The sequence below is a fragment of the Ciconia boyciana genome, chromosome 8, assembly GCF_034638445.1.
Source record: "Ciconia boyciana chromosome 8, ASM3463844v1, whole genome shotgun sequence".
NCBI lineage: Eukaryota > Metazoa > Chordata > Aves > Ciconiiformes > Ciconiidae > Ciconia > Ciconia boyciana.
In genome coordinates this window covers 17,113,456-17,135,320 of record NC_132941.1, presented here as the reverse complement: position 1 = coordinate 17,135,320, position 21,865 = coordinate 17,113,456, and the positions used below count along the sequence as shown (strand labels likewise).

Below are 21,865 nucleotides of genomic sequence, written 5' to 3'. Positions count from 1 at the left end.
AGGCTGTGGATGTTGTCTATCTAGACTTCAGTAAAGCCCTTGACACGGTTTCCCACAGCATTCTCCTGGAGAAACTGGCTGCTCATGGCTTGGACGGGTGTACTCTTCGCTGGGTAAAGAACTGGCTGGATGGCCGGGCCCAAAGAGTGGTGGTGAATGGAGTTTACTCTAGTTGGTGGCCGGTCACAAGCGGTGTCCCCCAGGGCTCTGTGTTGGGGCCAGTCCTGTTTAATATCTTTATCAAGGATCTGGATGAAGGGATCCAGTGCACCCTCAGTAAGTTTGCAGATGACACCAAGTTGGGTGGGAGTGTTGATCTGCTTGAGGGGAGGAAGGCTCTACAGAGGGACCTGGACAGGCTGGATCGATGGGCTGAGGCCAATTGTATGAGGTTCAACAAGGCCAAGTGCAAGGTCCTGCCCTTGGGCCACAACAACCCCATGCAACGCTACAGGCTTGGGGAAGAGTGGCTGGAAAGCTGCCTGGCAGAAAAGGACCTGGAGGTGCTGGTTGACAGCTGGCAGAATATGAGCCAGCAGTGTGCCCAGGTGGCCAAGAAAGCCAATAGCATCCTGGCTTGTATCAAAAATAGTGTGGCCAGCAGGACTAGGGAAGTGATCGTGCCCCTGTACTCAGCACTGGTGAGGCCGCACCTCGAATACTGTGTTCAGTTTTGGGCCCCTCACTACAAGAGAGACGTGGAGGTGCTGGAGCGTGTCCAGAGAAGGGCAACGAAGCTGGTGAAGGGTCTAGAGCAGAAGTCTTATGAGGAGCGGCTGAGGGAACTGGGGTCGTTTAGCCTGGAGAAAAGGAGGCTCAGGGGAGACCTTCTTGCTCTCTACACCTACCTGAAAGGAGGTTGTAGAGAGGTGGGGGTCGGTCTCTTCTCCCAGGTAACAAGTGATAGGACGAGAGGAAACGGCCTCAAGTTGCACCAGGGGAGGTTTAGGCTGGATATTAGGAAATTTTACTTCCCTGAAAGGGTTATCAAGCATTGGAACAGGCTGTCCAGGGAAGTGGTTGAGTCACCATCCCTGGAGGTATTTAAAAGATGTTTGGATGAGGTGCTTAGGGACATGGTGTAGTGGTGGTCTTGGTAGTGTTAGGTTTATGGTTGGACTCGATGATCTTAAAGGTCTTTTCCAACCTATACGATTCTGTGATTCTGTTATATAGGCTGATAAAAAATGGAGTGAAAAAATCAGAAAAAAATCTTGTGCTATTTAAGGCTTTGTTTTAATTTTGTATGATTCAATATAGGACACTTTCTTTTTTCTTTTTTCCATGTTTTCCTTTTTTCTGCTAGTTTATTTCTTCATGCAGAAATGTAGATGATACATGGTCTTTAATTTTTTTTTTTTATTTTTCTTTTTCCAAAATGAACCTGTCAAAGCTAAATAATGTTAGGAAATTTTAAGTTGGAAGAAGAAAGAAAGAAAGATTATTTTTGTGCTACCTAAGGAAAAAAGGAGGATAAATTAATAGTTTTGATGAAAAGCTGTGAGATTTCAAAGCACTTTTCAGTAAAACTTTGGCTTGGAAAAAAAAGACTATTATAATTTAAAAAAAAATGAAAATGCTTCCCATGAGAACTGCCACCAGCTCTTGTCCCAGATTTCCATTTAAGATGACTGAGCAAGTACATCTGCTAGAATTTGGACAGTGTGGAAACTGCTGCTGTATCCTGTCAGGGAAGTGAAGTAGCGCATCATCCCTCTCTGTTGTCCAGAGAGAAAAGGGCTGATGCACTGCAAATTCCTCCAGTCCTGGAGGCACAGGAACTTTGTCCAAATTTTGCCTGAAAGATCTTACAGGAGGAGTACCTCACTTCATCTTCTGTGAGCACAGCCTGTGCCTTAAAATTGTTATCTACACCTTGGAAATGACTTGGGATGTGTAATTTGTTATCAGTCATGGCAGCATGTTTGTTACTTTTTTAAAGAAGAATTAGAAAGGAGGTTAAAGAGTGCAAACTGCTGATTTTTTCCTTTGATTTCAGAAAATATAATAGCTTTTTCTGAAGTATTAGTGTAAGTTAGCTGGTGAGATACAAAGCCTTACTTTTCATAGAATTCAATTCTTGAACAAATATAACTTTAGTGGGAATTGTAATTTTAAATTTTCTGTCCTGAAATTGAAGCGTGCCAGCCAACAGTTACCATCAACTATGGCCACCCTTATTTTATTTAAAGTCATAAAGTCATAATTTAGAATTACTACAGATGTGTGGTGCAATATTTTTTTGAATACGTGGCTGAAAATATTGATGTCTTTTCTTTCTATTTCTTAATCACAAGTGTAAATTACCTGTTGGACAAAGCATGACAAAGGAAGTTGATTTCAGTAAACCCAGGATGAGATGTTTGAATTGTTAATTTCAAAATATATGAACACAATTTAAAAAATTATTTAGCAGTTACTATTAAATCTATAGAGGTTTTGAGCTTGAGGAGGTAAAAAATGTGGACCTAATTAACCACAGGTCTTAGACAAAGACTGCAAGTTCAAGTAGATAGTTAGGAATGGAAAGCTGGAGAAAACTGATCTTCAGTCCAGTGGCCTAAGACTTGTAGTGTCAATAATCTTATGAATCAGGGTCACTGACAGTGCAGGCTTTAGTAAACCCACATTTGAGGTACATAAGCTTTGAGTGTTGCAACCTAGCCCTTTTCTACACTCTTTTAGACACAAATACCAACAAAGATGCAGCTGAGTTTTCTGTGCAAATTGCCTAGGTCTTCTAGGCAAGATGAGACTTCTTTTTGCCTTTGACTCAGAGGCATGGCAGTTTGGTGCTTGGAAATGTGCAGACATGTTTTGATCTAAGGAAAAGAGAAGTCTTTTGCGGAAAGATGAAGCTGATAACTTGTGCCCTGCTTCCTCCTGTCTTGCCAGTAACATGGAAAAAAAACACTTTTCTGTAATCTTTCTGATGCTTGGTCTAGAGACACTGTTGTATAGGGTCCATTCCTAAGATAGAGTGGTAGGCTTCCTAGATAAATGTAGGTGTTTCAGACAAGAGCAGTGGGAGTGTGAGCAATATGAGTTCTGTTAAAAAGTGCTTGCTTAAACCACCTGAATTTTGTTTTTTATCTCATTCTGACTGCAGACACTGAGAATTAGGCATTTATGACTCTGTCTTCAGGTTGTACACTATATTTCCCCAAATTCTAAGTATATTGTTAATATCAAGGTCAGTCAGTATAGTGTAGTTTAAACATACAGCCTTACTCAGAACGATCACACATCATCCACGCATTTCAAAGGCAAAATGACAAACATGAAATCCGAGAAGGAAAGCATTCCAGGAAAAGTTTGTGGGAAGAAATGTAAACTGTGTATCTGGTTGAATAGCATTCTACTTGTGCTTATTTCATTCTGTGGAAGGAAGTTAGGTCTAACTGTTTCTCTTTCAGTTCAGAGTTAATTTTCCTGTTTGTGGTTTCTTTCTCTGCATAATTCTGAATATCTGCACTAATAAGGCTTCAATAACAATAAATAATTAGTCATGTGGAGTTACTTGTTGTAGGATAGCCTAAAACAACTAAAATCACCCAATTTTTAAGTCAGTGGGTCTAGGTTCAAGTGGTTGAACTGGCAGTTGTGGGTTGTACCTTGACCACTCTTCTTTGGCTGAGCCCTGTTTGTCTTGTAACCAAATGGCTCCTGTTACCACGGCGGTGTCCTGTGCCATTGCTGTACCACAGTGAGAGGAGGGGTTGCTGCCACTTTACATGCTGTAAATATGGCAGAGAGAGGATCAACAGACTTTTGTACTACTTTCTAAAAAGAACTAAAAAGAAAATTTTTCCTAATCTCTCTTTTGCTGTTTATGTACTTGTAGAGTTGCCTTTCACATCCCTTGCCAGATTCAACTCCAGGTAGGCCTTGCTTTTCCTAACCCCATCCCTGTACAATCAGACAGCATCTCTGTGCTCCTCTGGGATCACCTGCCCCTGCTTATACCTCTTGTTCTTCTTTTTATGTCTATATTTAGTTAGGAGCTCCTTGCTTATCCATGCAGGCCTCCTGCCACCTTTGCTTGATTTCCTACTTGTCGAGACGGACCTTTCTTGAGCTTGGAGGAGGTGGTCTTTGAATATCAACGAACTGTCCTGGATCCCTCTTCTCTATAGGGCTTTATCCCATGGGATTCTTCCAAGCAGATCTCTGAAGAGGTTTGGGTCTGCTCTTCTGAAATTCAGGGTTGTGGTCCTGCCTTTTCACAGAATCACAGAATCGTATAGGTTGGAAAAGACCTTTAAGATCATCGAGTCCAACCGTAAACTTAACGGAAGGGCAAGAAAACTCTTTTGCCCTTCTCCCTCCTCTTAGAATCCTGAACTCTACCATTTCATGGTCACTGCAGCCAAAGCTGCCCCTGATTTTCACATCCCTGTCTTTTTCTTCCTTGTTTTTATGTATTAGGTCTAGCAGAGCACCTTTCCTGGTTGGCTCCTCAATCACTTGTGTCAGGAAACTTGTTAATGTACTCCAACTTTTCACTTATCAAATACAAGTAGGCATGTTAGCACCTTGTTCTTTGTCATCATTTTGGTACTCAATTTGCAATAGTAATAGAAGTAGAGTTCTGTCTTTGTGCTCTAGCATGAAAATTATTTAAAGACTGAGCATTAAATGTGGAGAATAGTAATTTTTAGTGAGTCTGGAGTCTACAGTAATGTTTAACCTGTAAGCTTTATCTTCTGAATCTTTTCAAAAACCAGGTAAAGTGGATAATATTCTCATGTGTTTACTCACCATGTAACTCTAAAGTAAGGAGGCTCAGTCTTTTCCAGAAGCACAACAGAATGACTGCTGAATTTTGCCTCCTCTCAAGCCTGTGTTGTCGCCGCTTGGCTGCATTTTTTTAAATTGCCTGAATACTTAATGTTAGTACACTCTGCACTATAAAGAATCTCATGCAGACCAAGGAGAATATTTTCTCAGCCTTTCCTACAATGCCATGCTGTACTTTCTATATATTAAGGCCTTCCCTTAATACTACAATGTAAACAGAATAGCATTCAGCTCTCACATTTGGAAATTTTGGATAAAATAGTCTATATTTCCTGTTGTTAAGTTACGCTTTTCCTTTCTGCATCAGTGTTGGATGCTACTGTTATGGCTTATACTGCAGAGTCTTTTGCAACGCATCACCTAATTTTCTTCTTCATTTCAGGGTCACAGTACCCAGTTTTCCACTGTGTCAACAGAATCACTCACGAGGAGGTATCTGAGAGTTACTGTGACAGCAGCACCAAACCCATTCCAGAAGAGGAGGCCTGCAACCTCTTCCCATGTCCAGCTTTGTAAGATATTACAATTTAAGTCAAGTGAAATAAGCCAATGTCATTGAGGTTTTGCATGTGAATGAGGCTATTCTAAGTAGGAAAGTAGTTTGAACCTCTAAGTACTATGCACTTGTGTCATAAAGTATGGTGGATATTTTTTCCTTAGTTGTTGGTGACCTTCTTCCCCTTCACAGGGAGCAATAGCATTCAGACAAGACAAAAGGGAAGTTGGCAACAAGTGAATATAGCAATTTCTCAAAATTTGTGTGATTGTTCAGGCATGCACACTATATGTGGTCTCTCTGTGGGTACATTTTTTCAAGTGACAGGCTTCTGCATATACCTGTCTAAAGAAGAGGCTCAGTAGGTTGTATCACTCCACAGTGGATCGGTGTGCTGTAGTACCACCTGTTCATTCCATGGTGTCATATTTAAAGATGAGATTAGGCCGATAGCACTCACAACAGCCCCCTCATAAACATCACCTCTCTTTCCTGGGATTCAGTAGTTCTTCAACTCGAAGACTGGATTCTGAAGTGGTAGTCCTTGTTTCCAGCACACTAATACAACCAGCTTAGGTGTGATTTCCTTCTGAAAAGACACTTGCCGTCAGGAGACTGTGACTTACAATTGGCTAAGAAACTTCTTTTAAATAGTCAAAAAAAAAAAAAAAAGGTCAATTCATCCAGGGTATATACCAAGAACAGAAAAGGGTTAAACCCAGTTGCCATTATAGCAACTTCATTTCAGGTCAGCAGCTGTATTTTCCATCTCTCTTGTGGTTACATTCTTCAGTTCTCTTCTGAGCAGCAAGTGGCCACTCCTTATCCCATGGAAGTTTCTAATGGTGTAAGTGCTGTTACAGTGTTAGAGATGCCTGACTAGCAATTTCTGAAGCCGTTTACTTGGAGATGTCTTCTCTCACCAAGCATTTTTCTCACCTTTTTCTTTTCTAACAACTCATACTAATTCAGCTTCATTTGTTTACACAGGATAATATCAAGAATATAAACAAAGATATATAAATATTTATTAAAAAGAATACAGAGATTTTGCTTGCTCTCCACAAGAGTTCTGAAATAAAATGTGTGAACAGTTCAGATACTTCCCTTATTTGTGTATGTCTTCATGCTTGAAATGAAAACTGAAAGGGGAAAATGACATGTTTATACAAAAGTGCTTAAATAAATACAGTGAAATCTTGGAATGAGAAGAATATATCTAGGGATTTTTTTTGTCTCTAAAATTAAATGTATTTATTCATTGCTTATAATTTGCTATGTCAATAATTTGCTATTATTGTAATATGTCTTGAAACCATGAATTGTGCAATCTGTATGTGTGCTTATTAATATCAACCAGTACAGGTAGATTGGTTACAAGTATATAACATGGTCTTCATAAAGGATTAAGTTACGCATGCAGAGGCTTAAGTGTTATTTTATAAGATTCTGTACCAGCATCAGAATCATGTCATTCGAGTTCTGTTAAGATTAGTATTAGAGAAATCTTTACTGAAAAAACATGTCTTCTTTTTTTTTTTCTCTTTAGCTGGGATATAGGGGAGTGGTCTGAGTGCAGCAAAACATGCGGCCTTGGTATGCAGCATCGACAAATCTTATGCCGGCAAATGTATGCCAATCGTACCTTGACAGTTCAGCAATACCGCTGTCATCACCTGGAGAAACCAGAGACAACCAGCACCTGCCAGCTGAAGATCTGCAGTGAATGGCAGATTAGGACAGAGTGGACTTCAGTAAGTGTGACTGATTAATGGGGGGCATAAAACTTCAGAAAAGAATAAGAATTTTCTTCCAGGTATCACTAATCAAACATGAAACTTGTTTTTGTTTAAAACAGGGAAATGGAATGTGAAAAGACTTGGAAATACGTGAATCTTAGTTCAAGAAAACCCTGTTCAGTTATGACCATTAAAGTTTACTGTTCATAACCAGAAACAAGCTGAAAAAGAGCGATTGAGTAGTACAAAACACGCAGATGTGTATGTACAGAAGTACACAAGCTTTCTGAGCAATGCTTTTTTTAAAATACTATATGAAGTAGAGTTGGGAGAGTCCTGATAGGTTTGCCTGTGGTGGCAAACTTACTGCTCTTTCTCATAGCACATAGAGTTTAGTTCCAGGAGTTATTTAACCTCATGTATGTATTGAGGATAGAGTCAGTAGTTGCTGTTACTTTAGCTGGTTTGAGGCTATACCAAAACTTTCAGATAAATGCAGACGGTACAGTTTTGAGCTTTAATTTCTGTGTTGCTTACAAAAGGTTTGGCCAACCTGACAACCATCCTAGATACTTTCATGGCCATTGTCTGAAAGAGAAAATATGCTGATGTTTTAGGTGTAGTGATAAACAAATCTCAGTTAGCCATGAAACAAAGCAAAAAAAAAATTTAAGAGTTGCTGAATTATGTGGGTGGATAGACCGTGAAAAATTCCAGCTTAAACCCTGAACTTAAACCTTCTTTTTCCTTTCTACTGAAGTGCTTTCTTGCTCCTAATTCCCCCAGCCTGTGCTGGAATGCATGTTGCAGCACACAGTGTTTTGTGCATGGGCTAGCTGCCCTGGCAGTAGCAGCACAGCTTTCCATCCACACAGTCACAGTAGGTTAAAGAGTTACGCAGCAGACACTGTGTGGCTTTATTAGTGGGTCTTCCCACATGGTAAAGCCTATGTGAGTTAACTCCCTCAGTTGCTGCATTTCTGAGGCTGATAGTAGCACTGTTAACTTCTTAGTCATGAAGTATCTGTGGTATGTTGATATATTCCTGATAAAAAAATTAGAAATACCTAGGCAGACAAAGTGTAAAGATATGTTGGTTGGTTAATTCATTATTCATGAAGAATTAAAATCCATCTGGAGTTAAAGGGCAGTAAAATTGATATTAAAGGTAAAGTTTTGATCATGTTATTGTGTTGATCATGAGAAAGGGGAGCTGGTTTTGTGTGGTGTTGCATTTTGAGAAGTATTTCAGTGTACAAAGCCTTTAGAGATTTACTGCATATGGTGAATCAAGCTAAACAAATGCTTTAGAAATTGTAGCTGGTTGAATATAAGTGTAATTCCAATAAAATTCTGTGATTAATTTTCTCATGGAAGTAAAATTAAAGTTCTTGGCATGAGGAAGATCCATCATAAAGAAAGGAGCAATTGAGTTTGCAAACTGGTTTCTGTAGAACATTTATTTGTGTTTGTGCTTACTGAAGTACAGTTAGGTTTTCAATTTGGAGGCAGGTCTGTGATCTTAAAATTAATCCCATTTTAAGATTTTATTATGCTTACCATATTTTCTGCCATACAAATGTCAAGAACTTTGATCTAAATCTGATTAGAAAAAATGGCATTGTGGTAATTTCAGGTTTGGAGTCAGCAGACTAGACTCCAAGAGGGGGGACAAATCGCCCCCTTTATGACATAAGGAATGGGGTATTTGTTTTTATTAGTATTTTGCTGTGTAATGACCTCACACATCTAGTTTGGGTTTTGGCCAGTATTCTAGAGTGAACAGTTGAAGAAATAGCTGCAGTCTGAAGATGAAGTCTGTGACATATCTTGCTGTAGGGAATGCATTTTACATGATAAATAAAATTGACATGTAAATATAGTAGACATGATTAAGCATTTGAAAGCAAGGAAAAAACAATGAGGCTGCCTTTGGAAGCTCTGCTAGGTACCATTCTGTGCAGGTACTGCAGTCTTTAATCTTCAAATTCCCGGAGGTTTTCCCCTTTAATTCTAGAGTGTTTACAGGACTCATCAAAACATTTCATGCGTACACAGCAGAAAATTATGTTCCCGTCTTGCTTCATGATCTGGATGCTTCACATCATCAGGCAGAGATATCAATAGCTGTCAGTATTCTATGAGGTTGAAGAAAAGAGAGCGGGAGAAGGCAGCCTTTACTTGTAAGAGGCATTCAGAAGTTGTGTTTCTTTGCATTTCTCTTGCTTCGTATCTGCTTATAGGTCAAGATCAAAATTATGCAGAATATGTCAGCCTGCTATTGAAATACCAGCAGTTCATTTTGATAAGGCCCAGCATGCTCTGTTGAAGATAGGGTTTAATTTTATGTTTTCCAAATATATCTGCATAGTATACTGTAGAATAATACACGCTGAGAATAGGATTTAAAACTACTAATGCATTTTATTCCCTATTCCTAGCAATCTAGAGTACTTCTATAGCTTCTGTGGATGTCTTAGCAGGAGTGAATGAGCTGTACATTCCCAGCTCCCTGATAAACCACTGCAGTTCCTGCATGGAGTCCTGATGCAACCTCCCTTTTGTTACAGTGTTCAGTGCCTTGTGGAGTGGGGCAGAGGACCCGAGATGTGAAATGTGTCAGCAACCTTGGAGACATTGTTGATGATGAGGAATGTAACATGAAGCTGCGGCCAAATGATATTGAGAACTGTGACATGGGTCCCTGTGCTAAGAGCTGGTTCCTTACAGAATGGAGTGACAGGGTAAGGCTTCTTATTATCTTTATGCTGCCAAATCTCCTAAACTTAGGTGCATCAGAATTAAAAAATATACATCTGTACAGCCATAAAAGGAGTGATCTTATTTTCCAGGTTTATCCTTGATCTGTTAAACAGGAAAGAGCAAACAAAAAAATAATGATCCCAAGGGCATCTTGAGTTTGTGTTAGATACAAGAATGTATAGAAGGGGCAAGCATGTGGGTACATGGCCAAACATATGGGTTTAGAATTGGCTCTGTGTCTGAACTTCCCAAAATATTCAGTGTGATGAGATTTATTATTCTGCCTTGCGTCTCACGATTCAGACTCTAAAAGTTTCCCTACTGTTTTTTGAAGGGATGAAAGTTTGAGGCCTGATGTCTGGGTTTAAGTAGCCATAAAACAATTGTCCTATAGCTGTGAAAAGAAGGGAATAACTTCATAAACTCATGCAAGGTTGATTCAGGCTTTTGTACTTTGTGAACATGGATGTATTTTTTTATTCCAATGAGTCAGATTCTCTGCATGAAAGCAATAAAAACAGTGGTGATTTACCTTGTTTCATGATTGGGCTCAGAGTTGTTGTTCAGTAGTGATATTTATATGCTTTCATTAGAAGGCTTACAAACATGGGCTAAGAAAAGCCTGGTATTTTGATCCCTCTTGTGGATGCTTGCATATCAATTTCATCTGTAGACAAGTTGAGCCTTCAGTCTGTAGAATCCTGATTGCATCTCCCTTTTCTTCAACTGGTTGTTTTGGCAGGCAAATAATATAATTTATCATTGAAGCTGTATTAATAACTTAATGGATTCATTATTTAGATCATTTTGTGGTAGTATCTCTGAAAGCTAGGAATGTCTGGCTTATAGGTTATGCATTAGTTTGGACACTCAGAAGATTTTCCACACGTTTTAGATGCAGAGAAGGAGGAGCAACTTCACAAATAGGACAGGTACCTGGTATGTCACATAATTTTAAAAAGGCTGATCAGACTTTTGCTACAATTAAAGGCCTGCAAAATTTTCAGCCTCCAGACAACTCAAATAGATTTTATAAAGAAAAAAAAATTATACACTAATAAATCTTTGTTGTTGTCATTTGAACTTTTTTTTTCCATTCACTCAGTGTACACTCTTGCATAGCATGGACAGAAAGTTACCAGGTGAAGTATAGGTATTAGTGCAAATGGCAAAGTTTTTGCTGTAGGGGAAGTGGCAGTGCCGTTTGTGGCTTTTTTTAGCTTGTAGAGCTGTTTCTTGTACAGTGCTATTAAAATGATATTTTACAAGTAAGAGAGAAAAATGCATTCTGCCCTCAAAGACATCTTTCTTGATAAAGCTGGCCCAGCTACTATCAGCTAGTGCAGTTCCACCACGTAAAGCACATACATTCCAATGAAGACTCTAGCATCAATGTTTTGTTCGTTATTCTACATTGATATTTTGTCCTCTGCAGAATTAAAAGTAGTTTTTGTAGCTGAACGTTATGACTATAGAATGTTATTATGCTTATTTATATGTATTAAATGAGACATAAAAGTGAAGCAGGTAATGTGGAAAATGTTGGAGTTTTTTCTTACCACAAACATTTTAGGGTCAGAGAGTAAAGAATGGATTTTGTCAACTTCTCAGCTTATATAAGTGTACAAATGAATTTCTTCCAAATGCTTGCTACTGTAGTTGGCATTATTCACCATCAGTTCTGCCAGCACTGGGTTTGGAGTTTGATTCACAAACAGAATGGAAGGAACAGCTTAGTTCAGGAAAAACGTAGATTCAGGCAGAATGCGCAGAATCTTCTAAGGTTCACGCATACCTTATAACTCGAATGTTCAGAGACATTTAGTGGCAGTGATTGCAGTGGAAGTCAGTGGAATATAGGAGTAGCCAATAGCTTTGCAACGTCAGGCCTTTGTCCATGAGCTTTTGTATTGTGCCTTTCAACGGCTGTGTTTTGGGATCAGAAGTCTCTCTTTCTTTGTAGAGGAGTGTGCTTCTATTGAAAGACAAGAGGAGAATTCTGTCATGGAATGGAAATGGGCATTCCCAGGTGTATGGACTTTGCATGTGTAATTTCCCCAACAATTCTTTAAAAAATACTTTAAGCCAAGCCACACTTCAGCAATAAGCATAGATCAGCGATGGGCAGCCACAAATGGTTCAGATAAGCAGCCAAAAGTTCAAATGCTTAAAGAAAGCTTGTTCAAACCTCTTGAGTCCGCAAAACTGTGGTGGAAATCTCACAAGAACAGACCTTCTTTGTGAGATTTATTACATGCCTACTTCAAGTCCCAGCTGGAAATACCACAGAACAGTCTTTCCCATTGTATTTTGACATTTCAGCCGTGGCTAGAAATAAGAGGTAAAAGAACTTATCATAACTTTTGAGAACGTTGGAACTTTGAAATGGTTGAGTTCAAACTTGGTTACAGCCGTAAGAGAAGGCCTGACCTGTACTTTTCTGAACCCATTTTGCAAACACTTAATGTGTACTGTTGCACATGCAGCAAGTAGAGATTTCCAGAGGCCTGTCAGAGATTGGTTAGGCACATACCTTCTCTTTCAGCAGGGGATGTATCAAACTTCCATGTTCAGATTTATGTGATGCATGGGGCATTACAATACAGCCTTGGTTAATTAGCGAAACATCAAGAAAAAGCACAGTAACATAAAAATTACAATTGTCTTTGCTGCCAACAGATATTAAATTTCAGGATTTGATAACTGTGATATATATTTGTGCAGAATTTGACAAGGGTATTCGTTAACACAGGGAGAGAAAGAGATTAATAGAGCTGAGTTTTAAGAAAAGGACAGGATCTAATTTAGGATCGGTGGAAAGATTCTGGGTTTTCTTATTTTACTGAAACCTTGCAAAGTTTTAATTGATGCAAAATCATGCTAGTTGCCTTTGTTTTCATTAACAGTTTCTGTGGTTCTGAATTGGAAGATTATATCATTAAATTTCCCTAAGTGTAACTTCTGCAATACGACATATGTGCACTTAAAAACCTGCAGAGGACATACAGAGTTGTGTGTAGGAGTTGTGTCTCCTTCCCAGGCTGGGCTGTATGTAGCTTTACTCCGTAAATAACACTTGGCTGCCTTCTCGCCATGTTCTCCCATCTTGTTTTTGCACAACATATATTTATGTATTTTATGGCCCACCTGTTTCCCTCCACGGCATTGACCTTCTTGGATTCAGTTTCTGCGCAGGCTGATTCTTTATACATATAATTAATCCTAAGTAATTAAAAAACCCTCCACGTTTCTAAAACAATACAGTTCTTGATTTGAGTTATTTTGATAAACAGGTATCAGAATCCATTGTATGTATTTTACACACACACTTTTACCTGCAAAGCTTATGAGTTGTATGGCTACCATGTGCACACTGGTGGAACATGTGAAAGAATGAAGGAAGGAAGGAAGGAGGGAGGGAGGAGGAAGGGAAGGAGGGAGGGAGGAGGGAGGGAAGGAAGGAGGGAGGGAGGAAGGAAGGAAGGAAGGAAGGCAGGCAATTCATCCTTAAGAAACAAGCGCTTTTTTCTGAAAAGTATATGCTCTGTTATTTGTCTTTGAAGTAGATCTAAACACCATATTCTGATATCCCCCAGGCTCAATCTTGAGAGAAACAGAAATTTTTACTCATTTCGGTGGGAAAGATTACAGGTTAAAAGTCTCTAACAGCAAAGTGAGACTCATCTTCCTTTGTATGTTCCTGTCTTTACATTTATTGCTCTATCTTAAGTATAAATAAGAGAATTAACTTAAGTTTCGTGGCTTTGTCTTCTACATGATCTTTATCCCCTTTTGATTATAGAGAGTCTAGACAAACTTTTGTGATATTTTTACATCCATTTATAGAAAGACGGCTTCCTGTCTCATAATTCTCTTAAGATGTCATACTGTATTAAAAAGCAATGCTCCACAAAACTGCATCCATTAATAGTAGAGTAAAGCTGGTGAACCTTACTGAACTTAGCAACAAAATTGGATTGAAGGGAGCAGATGAGATTCTTGCAAACATTTCACATGACTGATTCTTTGACAGCTCTAATTGCTGGAAAGTTTACTTCTCTTATGGGTCAGAAGCAGGAAACTGCGTTCTCCTGATTTACAGCAATGGGAGACTCACTAGTGTTTCCTTCCAGCTAACTGGAGCATTCCCCTCTTGCATTTTTGTTTATTCCTCATGGCCATCTCCTCTGTTCATTTGTTTCTCATTTTATGTTTAGAGCATACTTAGAAAAGAAGCCAAAATACAAACAATTCTTAGATGTTAATGAGATTCTGAGGCCAAAATAATATCTTGGGAAGAAAGAAAAAATGCTGCACATCAGGGAACAAAATCAAAACAGATCAAATGCTTGCTCTGGATTTCACTCTTCATTAAAAGGAGTAACAGCAATGCTTCTGTAATATCTTCCATTAGAGAACTGTAGTATGCTTCGTAAAAATCAACGCTTTATTCCTCACAATCCTGAAGCATTACCTAACAGGTACAAGTGGGTTTGTTGACCAGTCAAATGTGGAACCACCAATGAATATTGTAGCTCACACTCTTCTTTCACTGTTTTTTATTTAAATCTGGATAGCTCACGTAAAATCTCTTGGATCCTGAAAAAAAACCAAAGGAAAAGGGCCCACCATGGAGCTTGTGCAGGCATTTCATTATTTTTGGTTATCACTGTTTATTTGTTTTCAGTATAAAATGAAAACAAGATAAAATACCCCTTTCCGTTGATTTCATGTGGGAATCATATGGAAATAGAAGTTTTGCATTCTTCATGTATAAATATGTAACTCACTTCATGATTTGCAATGAAACATATAGCCAGGAGAGTTTTGAAGGAGACATTCATAGAAGGGTGGCCAAGACCTACAGAGATTTCTGTTTTCTTTTCTAGAGCTGATCTCTCTTTGCCACAATTCAGCTGCTTTAAATGAAAATTAGCATACAAAAGTCTGCATGGCAGGGAGGAGCCTTGCCAGCTAGGGCCCACAGTATCCCAGTTAGGTCAGCAGGGCAGGCTCATAGGTGGCAGGCAGGGGCAAATGAGAGTCCAGATTATCAGGCAAGGTCATGGTGATGAGGCAGGTCCAAGGTCAAGCTGGGAAATCAATCCACAGCTCAGGTCCAGTGACAGTAACCAGGGTTGCACACAGCCCAGTGATCCTGGGGTAGGTCCGTGGTAATGAGGCAGGGTCAAGGTCAAGCTGGGAAGTGAGTCCAAGGGTGAGGGCTCAATGAGGCCCGTGCCCAGGCTGTGGCTGGGGACAGGCACATCTCTGGTAAAGCTCAGGCAGGGACTGATGGACCAGGGCTGAGGTTAAATGGGAGACCCTGGGCCATGGGCAGGCGTGTGGGTGGAGGCCCCAGGGGAGGCTGGTCAGGGCCAGTAAGGCATATTGGTGCACTCAGGCCTTGAGAAGTCCTTGCAGCTCGCAAGGCAAGTGATACTGTATGAGCCAGAGTAGTGAAGAAGTCTGTTCCCTAATGTTAGTTACTTCAGAAAGCATTAGTAATAGCTAAGTACCAACAGTGTTACCAACTACATATAAAGAAAGTAACAGTGCATATGTAGAAGCAATCATGATCCAGCTGGTGTGTCCAAAAATTCCAAGACCATATTTCAAAACCTTTGATACTTTGGAAGGATACCATGGATCAGCTAGACTAAATACAGGGACGGTTTGGCTTCTAATCCAGCACCTACTGTATGCATAGATGCACTCTAAAGGGAAATAATTTAAATCCAGATATCAGAAAGTGTTGGCAGTACATAGGGATATTTCTGACACCCCCTCCCTCCCCCCCGTTGGTTTTTTTTTTAAGAAATCAAGGCTGCTCTCAACAGTTTTATGTCCTTTGAAAGTCTGCCCCCAGTCTTGGAACTGCAGCAGAAGTGAGCTTCTGAAATACAAATCTTAGTTTATTATTGGGAAAACAAAGGTTACATAATCATTCTCAAATCCCTTCTGAAAGGGATTTTCTCAGAGTAGGTCAAATAATGCTAAGGAGTTTCATAAATGTATTTCAAACATAGATCTTCATTTTTATTTTTTGCAGTGGTGTAACATCAGGAGGATGATTCATAAAAAACCTTACTATCTTGTGGGGAATAATTAAGATGATGAAAGTTAAAGTGTGGTAGACAGAAGTCCTGCACAAATGGGGACGTTTTACTGGAACTCAATTGGTTGTTATTTAAAAATTTAATGAAGGCTAGCAGCGACGCGGAGAGCTGGGTGAAAGGACTCTTGAGTTCTGGTAGATTTCCTGCTGCCTCTTTCTTGTGGTCTGTTGCCCCAGTTGAGGGTAATGAGTAAGGCTGGCACATTAGTGAAAGGGAACTGGCACTGTTGAAGGTTTTTTTTTCCTCTACCATGCCCTGTGGCTGTGACAAAAATTCAGGCTTCCACTTGCAGTTTTCCAAGTTTGCAGGAACTAGCCTTATTTTCCTGGACTGCTGTTACAGTTGTTTTCTGACAACTATCAGAGCACTGGATTGGGGGCAGGGGGTGTATTTTTAGTTTTTAATGGGAATGGAAAGGTTCTGAAACTAAACTCATGAGGGAAGAACCTCAGGAAGAGGAGAAATGGCAGACTCCTTAAAACTAGGGAGGGTGTTCCACAGGATAAGGTTTCTGAGGAATTTCTGCCAATTAAAACAAGACAGTGAAACAAAATATCTTTAATAATAGGACCAGAACATAGAAGTTGCAGCTTGTGAACCTTCCTCATGTCATACAATGTGAGGTTATGGCAGTTACTATGTATTAATGCAACAAATCAATGGCAGAAAATTGAAATAGTGGGTGTGTCAACTGTGAAGCCAAAGGGAGAGGATTCATTATCCAAACACTCCCTGCTCCGTGCCTTGGGCTTTGGAAATCATAGCTTTCACATGGAAGATTTTTACTGAAAGGAAGAAAAAAAAAGAAAAACCAAATACTTAATGCAGGAACATTCAGGTTTAAGTTTGCTTTGTAAATCCTTTGAGGGTAGTTAATCTGTAGTAAAATCTTGCAGCAGAGGGTGGGACAACCCTATACCTTCCCATTTGGTATTTCCTTTGTTATTTGATATGTAAGCCTAGTTCATGCATAATCATTTAAAACTTAAGACTATAGAGATTTTCTGGATGACTTTATAGACTAAACTTGTTCCCAGCTCTGGTTTGCAAAGCAGAAAAGCAAATTAGATTGTCAAATGAAAATTACTTAGAAATAAGAAAAGTATTTGCAGTGTATATGCATAGTTCTCTACGCATAATGTACTTGAACATACTTGCTGAGGATAAAATATGAACAGCCACAAAATTTATTTCTGTACAGTGGGTTTGAAAGGTAGCCATTTTATGGGGCTCATTTAAGCAGTCAGTTTACTTGAGTGGACTGTTTGAAATGGGTTTAGTTTAGTTTTAGTTTACAGAAACAGGAAAATGTTCACTACTAGCACAATTTACATCCTTATTGTATTTTCAAGATTTTGCCAGTTTACTTTGAAAAGACCTCCTTAGCCATCAAATCTGGTTTGCTGAGGAGGTAAGTATATTTTACATATCTTTGTGAAAGTGGAAAAGTTTGTTGTGTACCACCAACAAGAAAAGGCTCGTTATGTTACTTATAGGCATCATTTAGGAGAAGCTTAATTATTTGATCATGCAGATCGAGGAAGAAACCATTCCAAACTGTGAGCAATTTTTTCCTATTCCTGTGGAGTACATAACCATCTCTTTGAATTCTGAATTTCTAGTTATTCCAAAATTGTGTTTTGTTTGTTAAAAAAATGACGTGTAAAAAGTTGAATCACTTTTTTCGTTTTCTAGGGATTCCATTTCAGTAAAGCTTTGCCCTTCTATTTGAACATCTTGTGAAAGAAACCAACTTGCTGATAGGAAAAATGTTTTTCTATTCCGTATCTGTGGAATAAATATAACATGACTATGTTTCACACAAATAACCAGTATTCTTCAGTGCGAGTGAGTAAGGAGTAGTTTGCAACCAATTGTACATTCAGTTACTGGTCTCTCTCTTGAGAAGATGAATGACTGTCTTGGTTAATCCTGTTATTAACAGTGGTGCTGTCATGGCATCTGCTGTTCTGTAGTTGAACTACTGGATGTGAACCCCTACGTTATTAGTGATGGGAGCCAAATCAAGCTAGTGGTCCACTCTGAGTCTCATTACCAGTTCTTTGAATCATTCTTACTTTTATTCAATAAAATGTAAAAAAAAGTTCCAATACAGAGTTACATTAATTCACAAGGAATGTACTGTTCATTGTGGAAGTAATACACAGTTTCTCTGAACTAATTACATTGTATGTTAAAAATAAAATCTGAAATGTCAATCAAATGCATCTTTTTCTCCCATATACTACATACTTATTTGTGGTTTTCTTTGCATGTGTAATGTAATTGTTTGTGATTGTTTAAATTCAAGTATATATATATATCTTTCAGTGAGCTTCACATGGGTTTTTCTTTATTTTAATGGTCTAGACATGAAATGCCAAATGCATTTTAAAAGAAAGAAAGGGAAGATTAAGAAAGAATTAGCAACAAAAAAAGTCTAACACAAGAATTGATTATGTCCCTGGCATGTTTCTGTTTTTTAAATGTCAGTAGTTTGATGCTGCCCAGAACAGTGGCGTATCAGAGACCTTCCCACTGAAGTAGATGAATGACGAAACTGTAAGGGCATAAATGGAATTTATCTGCATGATTTATGGATGACATGCATACTATCTCTGAATATGTGACATAAAAATCTGCATATCACTATGAAGAGCTTTCAGAATTTAGCAGTGAAAAGTTGAGAATGGTGAAGGTTAGTTACTGGGAAGTCATATCATTAGAAAGCAACATTGAATGTTCATATACTTCTATGGCCGCCTCTTCTGCTAAAACTAATTAACAACTTACAGTTGAAACAGATTGGGCAATAATTAGTGGTAGTTACAGTTATTTGCTGAGGATTTACCTGAATCTTTTGAAACCACCTATCAAAAAATTTCATATTTTTCTACTTTATTGTGCTGTCATACTCTGTCAACTCGTTATATGGAAAAGTTCCAGGATGCACTATACAGTCATTTTACTACCAGTGCCACAGCCCTCAGAGTCTTCCTAGCCTGGTCCTTTTAACCAGTGTAAGACTTCACCTGGCTAACAGCTTGAATGGTTGGAGGAGAAACTCACAGAACAATTCAAAGGCTGAAATATGACTGCTGTCTGAAAAGCAACTTATTGAAATTATCCCTTCTCAGATCTATTAATTGGTATGCAAAGAGATGAATAGAATGAAAACTGAAAGAATTTACAGACAGGAAGAAGGAAGGAAAAGTAAGAAAGCTAATAAAAAGCTATTAAAAAAATATTTATTTCTTCCCTAATCCTTCAATTTCTTTCATTTGTGACTGTAAAGGACAGGTACTACTTGTAGTGTATTCAAAAGTATGAAACTGTAAGATGATTTGCTACAGTTGAATTACAAGTAATAATAATCAACTTGCATAAATTCATTTACTTTTCATGATTGTTTCTTCTCCTCATTTCATTTTTGCAGTCTGGAGGATGGACTAGTGAACATAATCTGTCTTTTGCTCCCCAGTGTTCTGCAGAATGTGGTGACGGAGTCCGTACGCGTTCAGTGGTTTGTATGACGAACCATGTCAGCAGTTTGCCTCTGGAAGGCTGTGGCAATAACAGACCCTCTGAAACAACTCCCTGTAATAATGGACCCTGTGCTGGTAAAGTGGAGTGGTTTGCTGGCAGCTGGACACAGGTAAGCTCTATATCTAACGTATGTATTTGTTTTCTGATGGTATTTTAATTTAAAAAATGTATTTTTGTGCAGTGAAGATGTGTGCCATAAGGTATTTCTACATCTCTGTGGAATATTTAGGATTTTTTTCCTGTATTTTGCTGAGTTGATGTTAAATACTTTTCAGCACCTGCTGGTTTTTTACTTTGATGAAAATAAGATTTTGTTGTTCTCTTCCTCTGTGCCTTCATTTTTATTTCTCATCTACAGACCCAGTGTATTTATAAAATGAAAGATAACAGATGCTTAGCATATTCAGGTGAATGCTAAAGCAACAGATTTGCACCTTTTAAAGTAGAGCCTTTGTGATCATGCATACCTGCAGGGGTATCTATATATATATGGAATTTCCAAAAGATAAATAAGACAAAAAACAATGGCTCAACCCAAAAGTTAGCTTCAGTATTGTTGTGCTGATATTTGTGATAATAGGTGAAAAGAACAAAATTTGGTTAGTGGCCTGTATCCTGATAGTCTTTCTTCAAGGTAAATTCTTCCCTTGAGTCACATCTCAATAGTCCTTCTCGTTCTAAATAAACATTCCTGCTGTCAGAAACAAAGGCATTTCAGAAGCTGTCAGCTGGTGCCCAGACATTTATGTCCCTTTGTGTAGGCTCTCTTATAGCCTAGAGAGCCTTTCGAACTGCTGGTACCAGCACTTCGAGTTGTTAGGGAGAAGTCTCTTGGCTGTGCTGTTAACTCACTGCATTTCAGATTCCAAGATCCTTCCAGGTGATAAGGAGTTGGAAATTAAACTGGTACAGCTGAGATGGAGATTACAGGGCTACTACTATGCTAATGCTTTCAAGTGTAAGTGATAATTATTTGTATTGTATAAGAGCAATCACAAATTCAGGTTTAAAACATACTTAGCTGCAGTTCTAATAACAGATAAAATCTGGGCCTTGTTACTTACACCACTCCATGCAGGTGAATAGGAAACGTGTATCCATTCTTGCTACCACAGAGAGAAGCGTTCTATAAGGTCATCCTAACTCTCCCCATTCTGTTCTGAATAAGAAAGTTTCCATCCTGTACAATTTTCTGTTCTTTTAACCTAATTCACCTTCTTTCTTTGCATGAGATTGAATTGTTTGATGCATACCAAGGGTACAAAGTCTTTGCTGTATGTTATCTGAAAGAAGTGTCTGACAACATCTATCCTACTGGCCAAATCCTGACTTCTAAATACCAAAATGAAAGCAGTCAGTAGACCAGAGCAGGAGGGAGCACTGGTGGATGACCTTCTGTATTATGCTCCACTAGAGCTAAGGCTGAATGTTAAGATACTGTCTTTAGGAGGACCCATTAAAAGAGAGCAGTGACAGAGGTGTTCAATGTTAAAGAAAGTACAGTTACGTTATTTCCTGTAGAATTCATTTGGGTGCATTCATCTCAAGGTTCTTCATTCAGCTCAAGGTTTTTGTGGGTATCTGGTAAAGGGATCATAAATTCCACCCAAAATATAAACAAAATCCCCACTTTTAATAACATTTGATTGGTTTAGGCTAGAAAAAGCCTTTGAAAATGAGTCTTTTACGCAATGTAGAAACCAATATGTTGCTGGAATCATCTTCTAAAATGCTTTTTACAAGTGCCAGGAACAGTATTGTGTGTGTATTTAACCTTTAAATGGGCAGTACGAGTCTATGTGAGTCAAATTTGCTTTTGAAAACTGGAACCAACACTGCATCACATAGATACTTGCAAACATGAAAAGAACACCCTGGCAGATCAAGGCATTTTCGAAAAACCACACAGAATGTGGGGATTTGTAAAGCTGCAAAACTGTGCTCTAACCTTATAACCCTCAAAAGTTCAGTGCAGTGCATACAATCCTGCTTCAGCAAGAAGCAGTAACACTGTTTATGGAGAAAGTAAGTTACGCTTCTCATCTTATTAGAAAAATAAATACCAGTTTCTTTTTGTAGCTGCAGGTAAAACTACACTTTTAGATTTCTCCAAAAGCACACATACAGTTATATGTCGTCTTCTGCATAAAAATAATTAGAAATATGTTTTGAGTCTGTGGTACCACGTGGAACAAAAATTCACAGAAGTACAGTTTTAACCGCTGTAACCATTTTTAAGATTAAAAATTAAATATGTAATACCTGACACTTACAGTCAGTAGTCACTTGATGAATTAAGTCATTAGTATATCCTTCAGCATTTTCTTCTCCTGGTTCCTAACTGGGACTGCTGGCTACTATGTTAGTACTACATACAAATAATAATAATAACCCACGGTTTA

The 21,865-nt window shown here is 38.6% G+C and overlaps 1 protein-coding gene across 9 annotated transcripts in view; it reads left to right on the top strand.

Moving 5' to 3' along the window:
* Nucleotides 1-21,865, top strand: part of THSD4 (thrombospondin type 1 domain containing 4) — a 348,910-nt gene that overhangs the window by 315,899 nt on the left and 11,146 nt on the right. For all 9 annotated transcript variants that reach the window (XM_072870146.1, XM_072870150.1, XM_072870148.1 and 6 more), the window contains 4 exons: nt 5,183-5,312; nt 6,846-7,050; nt 9,606-9,779; nt 19,399-19,572. In XM_072870146.1, coding sequence (XP_072726247.1) covers nt 5,183-5,312; nt 6,846-7,050; nt 9,606-9,779; nt 19,399-19,572 — 683 coding nt within the window. The remainder of the gene's footprint in view (nt 1-5,182; nt 5,313-6,845; nt 7,051-9,605; nt 9,780-19,398; nt 19,573-21,865) is intronic.